The 7,133-nt window shown below is 36.2% G+C and overlaps 1 protein-coding gene across 2 annotated transcripts; it reads right to left on the bottom strand.

Moving 5' to 3' along the window:
* Window positions 2,237-6,747, bottom strand: LOC109708434 (protein NRT1/ PTR FAMILY 2.3-like). 2 transcript variants are annotated; one of them, XM_020230175.1, is made up of 5 exons: window positions 6,611-6,747; window positions 6,403-6,524; window positions 5,780-5,997; window positions 3,270-3,817; window positions 2,237-3,192 (listed from the first exon to the last, which is right to left on the bottom strand). In XM_020230175.1, the coding sequence occupies exons 2-5, from the start codon at window positions 6,509-6,511 to the stop codon at window positions 2,364-2,366; spliced, it is 1,704 nt and encodes a 567-aa protein (XP_020085764.1). In that variant the 5' UTR covers window positions 6,512-6,524; window positions 6,611-6,747; the 3' UTR covers window positions 2,237-2,363. The 2 variants fall into 2 exon arrangements, with proteins under 2 accessions (XP_020085764.1, XP_020085763.1); XM_020230174.1 differs by lacking the exon at window positions 6,611-6,747 and having other exon boundaries at window positions 6,403-6,604.

Here is a 7,133-nt window from a genome sequence, read left to right as displayed (position 1 = left end):
TATTTATTATATATAGTATTTTATTTGTATATAGATATATTATTATATAATAATTTATTATATAATTTACTATTTATTTTTATAAAATATAAAATATATAAATAAATGTTAAATAATTTAGACTACTGGTATTAGATATAAATATTAATTTTATAATATTGAGCTTTTACATATAAATTGTACATTAAAAAATAAAAAAATTGATGCAGCTTAAATTAATTTTATATTTGGCGAAAATTAATTGCAAGAATCACAAAAAATGATTTCTCTTCTCATTCACTAACTACTGGGAGTTTACGATACCTACTAAAATTATTTCACTAACTAGTAGGGGACTATTATGCGTACTAAAATTTTTTTGATATATTTATTGCACCATTTAAATTTTAAAATTAATTTTTATAACTAATATTTAAAATTAAATTTTAAAATAACTAACCGCAACATCGCGTGGATTCCTTAACTAGTTGTGCATTAATGTAAAATAAAAAAAAAACTCTGTTTTGTGTGATTATTAATAGGATGATAGCATGTCATATTCAACTGGATGGTACGATCTGTCTGTCCAACTTCATTTCAGCCTGATAGCAATCTATAACCTAAATTTCCGATCCAATCATGCTCTTCGTGTATTTATCGATTATTGTTTGCTTCGTGAACGAATAAGATGTTCATACATTCAAACATACTTTAATATCTATCAACTAGAATACTAGACAATATGTATAACCTTTTTTTTCTTTCTTTTTTTCTTTTTTTTTTTCTGGCCCCAGAGGCCTTAGCTGTCTCATCCCTATAGTCTAGTTCATGTTCCTAATGAATGAAACAGGTAGCGTGCTATCTTTTTCTCAAAAAAAAAAAAAAAACCTAGAGTACTAGACAATATGTATTGTTTGGTGTAATCCATTTATTCTAATGCGATTTTGTTCCTGTTGTGTTCATGTGGGTCCACCATAAGGCAAACTCATGGACCCACTGATTAATGCAATGAAAGTGAATATATAATATTAAATATATATTATTAAAAAAGGTTTAAAATAAATTATTGTTTATATCAGAGTGGTAAAAGAAATTAACAAAAAAAAAAAGGAGATGGCTAAATTAAAGGGACTACAGCTAATTGTCTATATTGTATAAGGCTCTGGGTAATAAAGTATAATGAAAAAAAAAACTTTTTTAACTTTTATATAAAATATTGCACTTCGCATCTCACAATGAATCAATTACTATATATTATTTGTGATTCTATTCGAAAATAAAGAAACGTGTATATTTCTAAATATTTTCGTCTCAACTTTATTTTTTCTATTTTAGTATTATCTCGATATCAAACGGGGATTAAGTCTATTAAGTAATTTGGAGTGCATTTTGATACACGTGTATGGTTACTATATACTTACGAAATGGCATTAAAATTTACTCATCACACACTCGGCCATGCACGGTCCTACACTGAGCATGCATGTCTACAAGCTAGCCACGAGACACTAAAAAGAAAAATCAAGTAAAAAATTAACATAAAAAGAAATAAAAAAACAAAGATTTTTTAAATCTAGTAGAATTTAGAAAAGTCGTTTTCAATGAATCGCACTATAGTCTCTCTCTTTTTCTCAATTTTTTCCTTTTTTTATTTTTTTTATGTATACTTTTCTAATGCAGGTTGCAAAGTCGAGAGGCACTATGCATTTTTCCATCAGGTATTTTTCCACAACTTGTGCACATTTCTCGAATTGTTAAAATAAAAAAAAAAAAAAGCTTATCATTGCATTCACTTGAAAAGAAAAATATGTTGTACAGTGTCGATCACTATGTTCTATGTGCATGGCCTATTATATATGAAGCGCAATTAATGATGCCTCTTCCACCATCTTTGCCCGTGGACACAGGGACTGCGCAAAGTGCTCTATCTACACAATGATTTAAGTGATATATATTTTAATTAGAAAAAGAACACTTAATAAGAATAGATATGAAACTTACTTTTAAGCAAGTAAATATATGAGTTCACCTATACTGCTTATAAAAGCACAAAGCACTTGGTGGTTGTAAATTTTTTACCGTTAGATCTATGTCTTTTAGCATTTTTACCCGTTAGATTATACTATTCAACCAACCACCCACTCAACCCTAGGGGGCTCACATTATCCTAATCGCACATTTCTTAATCTAAGGATCGAAAACTTATAAGCACTAATGACTTGGTACTTTTAAAAGTATAGGAGATTAATTCTAAATATATATACTAACTCTCTTCAAACTTTTGTTCATTAGTGTCGTAGTAAAGCAACCAAGCATGCAAGCATAAAAAGAAACGAGTTCTCGCATGCCCTACAACAGTTTGATATATAGCATCAAACAAAACCCTAATTTTTGGTATCTTCAGTGTTGTTGGGAGCGCGCTGGTACTTGTAGAGCTTGGCACATAGGATGTAGTACCCAAAGTTGACTGCGCCCAACACTGCCAACATCCAATACACGTTCTCAAGCCTGGAGTCGTTTATATTGTCCGGCAGCCAATCAGTGGCCTGCCGGACGAGGCCGATGGCTGCCGTGCTGAGGTAGAAGCCGAGCGCGACGATCAGCGCCACCATCCCGGTCGCCGTGCTCTTCAGCGCCTGCGGAAACTCCTGGTAGTATAATCCGACCTGCCCCGGAAAGTGCAGCGCCTCCCCGAACCCGACCAGCACCAGCGGCAGCACCAGCCACAGCACCGACATCGGCACGATCCACCCGGCCTGACTCTCCGCGCCGTGCCTGCGCACTATCGCCGCGCGCTTCCGCTCGACCAGAGCGGAGGCCACCATGGCGGTTGCGTTGAGCACGTGGCCGGCCCCGATGCGCTGGAGTGGCGTCGGGGTGTGGTGGGTGAGGCGGTGCCAGACCGGGAGGAGCAGGCGGTCGAGGAGGGCGAGGAAGACGATGACGGCCGCGAGGGAGGAGACGAGCATGGAGCCCGCGGGGACGGTGAATCGGCCGAGGGAGCGGTCGACGGTGAGCGCCTGGAGGATGGTGAGGCTGCCCTGGACGCCGATCGAGACGCTGATGAAGGCGGAGGTGGTCCAGAGGGGCAGTATTCGGACGACGGTCTTCAAGTCTTCGACTTGCTGCACGGTGCAGAGGCGCCACGGCCTGGCGACGGAGCCGTCGGCGGTCGTGTCGCCGCGGGTGATCACCGCAGCTCGGTTTAGAAAGCTGCAGTAGTGTCAAAACAGAAATAAAGATGATTTGAGCAAAATTCAATTCAATTCAATTGTAATTTTCATATCTACCTGAAGCTCTCACTTGGAACCTGCTTCTTTGCATTCGCCACCAGATCACTACTAGTCCCGTAGTAAAAAGTCACAGTCCCCAGTGCTACCACAGTGATGTGTCTCTTCCTTGCTGCAGCAACAACAACTTGGGCTAGGCCCATAAATGGGCTCCCTTGGGCCGGGGGCCTTTTATAATATCTTGACCCAAGGAACAGAACAACCGCACCGATTGCCGCGATCCCGGCGGACAGGCCAAAGCCCAAGGCCCAGCTTACTCTATCTTGAATGTAGACGATGGCCGTGGCGCCGATGATCGACGCGGCGTAGAGCAGAATGAAGAACCAGTTGAAGAAAACCTCCTGGTCCTGGGCCTTGTCGAACTGGTTCGCGCCAACCGTGGCACTGTTGAACCGGGTTCCCCCGGCCCCGACGGCCAGCAGGGCCACCGCGGCGTACAGGACCGCCAACTGGCCCGCCGATGCAGGTTTGCATGAGTCTGAGCTGAGTGAGCATGGCATAGGACGTAGCGACGGGACGGCCGCAGTTACGGTGAACAAGACTAGGGACTGCAATATTGTGATCATGTTGAATTGAAAGAAGCCATAGGTTTTAATTTTGATCAAAGTTCAATTGCTAGCATATGCTTAGGACAAGAGTATGTAGTACTTACATAACATAAAATGTGACGGCCAAACCATCTTATCTATATTCCCAGTCGGTCATATTGTTTTATTGAGATCCATCCATTCTACTATGATTTTTGAAACAAAAATATTTTTAATTTTTTTCTGAAAAATAAAAAAATTAATTGAGTTGTAATAAAAATAATGTAATATACGTAAACAAATGCTATACAGAAGATCACCTCATAAGATAAAGGGATCATAAAGTGCAATGAATAGATATATAGAGCTAGGCTTCTATGCTTTCGAAAGTACGGGAGGCCCCGTACTTGTAAGTTGTTTTCGATGATGGGATATTCGATTCGGCGATCGGTTCCGTTAAACTTGATCTACGCTATTAGAACTATCTAGAAACCAAATTTCATAATTTTTTGATTTCGTTTGTCTAGTGAACGAGTAGGCTCAAAATGAACGGCTGAAAATGAAAATCTCATAAAAAACAGTAATAAAGGATTCAAATTTTAAATCGGAAGTATTGATCTTACTACTGATGTTAAGTAGAATTTTTTATTAAATTTTCATGTAATTTCGNTATAAAAAGAGGAAAAATGTCAAAAACTAACCAGTGTTAAGTATTTAATCTATGGTTAATTAATTTTTTCTAACGGATTCTAACGGTAAGGATATATTTGAAAATATCGAGACTTTTGTATGGACAATATATAAAAGTTGAACTTTGTAGAAATATATTTGTCATTTACTATGCTAGTAGAGACCTGTATGAAATTAATTCAAAACTCTAATATGAGTTAGAAAGTAAAAAGAGTATAACTTTTAGGATAGAAGCTTTTGTGTTGTACCTTTTATCTAATTGTATACATTTAACTTTAAAATTCTGTAAATTTGAGTTTCTGGAAACTTCGTACTACATATATGTAGATCATAGTCCAAGCAATAATTTCTCCACACTCTCTCTCTCTCTCTCTCTCTCTCTCTCTCTCTCTCTCTCTCTCTCTCTCTATATATATATATATATATATATATATATATATATATATTGTCACCAAATTGTCTATGAAGTCATTGTCACACCTTTAATTGATTCTACTCATTAGGAATATCATTCTATGCTCGCGCGAACAACGTCCAATAATCACTTAAGTTTATAGGTGAAAATATTCTTACATATTTTATACAAATTAGGATTCTTATTTCTAATCAATATAAGACTATTTGGTTTCTTAAGAAAATATATAAAAAAAATTTCAAGAAAAATTTTTTTAATGGAAAATCTGTTTTCCAATTTTTCGTCTATTTGGTAAGGCTTATTTTTAAATTTTATAGAAAATTAGTGCTTTTGACAGTCTCTAATATTCTTACAATAAGATATATATGCCCTAATAATGGTTTAGGTATAGTAGCAAGATCAAGTGTGGGGGAGAATGAAAAATTTATAATCTTTTTAGCGAACCCAATTATATATACAATTATTTTACATGGCTAATAAGTAATCTAATAAGTATCAACTGTACCTAATGTATTTGGATAAGAATTTATTTAGTTAATTAATAACTAGGCTATCATGTTTCAAACATAATTATTTCACATATTTAGCTGGGTTTATTTTTTAAAAAAGAATGAAGAGGATAGCTTCCTATTTATCTCTCTCTCAAAAAGTAAGCTAATAGTAAGTAATTGAAGTACTTTTCTGATAAGAGAGAAACAAAAACATATAATAATAACTTTCAAAACTCCATATTTTTTTCTTGATGCAAAATTAATAAAAAGAAAAGATGCATAGATGATTAAATCCACTTACACACACACCAAAAAATAAAAAGAGCAAGTGAAAAAGAAAAAAAAAAAAAAAAACTAAATCAGTAGTTTATTGCTCGAATTGCTTACCACCGAGTTGATAACAATGGCGAAGGCAAAAACTGGGTAACACCCGAAATAAGCGTCGGCGATGATCGCACCGATGACGGGTGAGACGCTTGTGCAACCGTTGACGATGTTTGAGATTTGCGCGGCGTCGATGCTCTTCACGTTGTACTCCTTTATCAAATACACGATGAAATTACTCATGGCTCCACTTATGGCCAAGCCAAGCCCAAACACACTCCCTGCGTGTTGAAAGTTAATGCACTTTCTTAACAAGTAAATTCACATGTGGAGTTAGCAATTTTAGATCGAGTTACAAATTGAATAAGAAACTTCTAAAGCTATTAATTGTAAGTTGTAAAAATTTAGATCCAAAACTCTCACAATTGAAGGCTATAAAAGGAGTTCTTCTCCTTCACATGTAATCATGGGGATAATTGAAATCCAATGAGGGTTATATTATTTTATATGATTAAGACTCTTTTCTCTTGTCTACTATAGCCTCCTATTACTTACTCTCCATATAATTAAATACTTTTCCACAAAAACCAACACTGCGTATATGCATCCATGCATACAACTACTTTTTAGAGATTATTGATCTTTAGGGGGATAAAAAGAAAAATTTAGAGAAAGAGAGTGGGAACCTGCGATAAAAGGGAATGTGATCCACCCCCCTTGTTTGTGAGATGCTTGAGCTTCATTAATGGTGAGCTGTGATGATTGATCCTCAGATGATGCTTTGGCTTGCTCCATTTAGTCTCGTTTACTGGAGTAGAGTAGAAGAGCAGTTAATTTGAGTGGTGTGTCTTAAACATATAGACATATATATAGGGACTTGACGAGGCTACGTACACTCCATATAGAAACTAATCCTACAATATGCAGCATATAGTATTGCTTTTACGACAAGTGCTTTGTGAAACATTTGCTTAGCTTTCCTTTGCGGTAGTGACAGAATATTAAATTAAAGCTTCTCTTTTTATAGCTCAGAATCGTTTACCGAAAATTTCACTTTTTTTTGGGTAGTTGAGCACTTGAGCTTGAGCGTTCTACTAATAGCAAGTTAGTATATGAGAACAATAAATTTTTAATAACATTATTTTGGTAACTTTTTTTTCAAATATAACGAATCCGTCCATCAACCATAACTGATCTGCGCATCAACCATTGACATTTACCCTTAAAAATGACAGGCCAATCATATAATACATAATAATAATCAGCATTAAGGAAGCTTACTATTCATATTCAACAACTCTCAACCCCACCTCTCCCCCTAGGTCCATGACATTGTCCATGAGCCAGGAAGTAGTTGAGATTATTTGAATGCGTGACAAAGGATAAACATCATGGAGCACTTCATTTACTATTGGAG

The sequence above is a fragment of the Ananas comosus genome, linkage group 4 (assembly GCF_001540865.1).
Source record: "Ananas comosus cultivar F153 linkage group 4, ASM154086v1, whole genome shotgun sequence".
NCBI classification, from domain to species: Eukaryota; Viridiplantae; Streptophyta; class Magnoliopsida; order Poales; family Bromeliaceae; genus Ananas; species Ananas comosus.
This window is presented reverse-complemented; position numbering and strand designations above follow the sequence as displayed.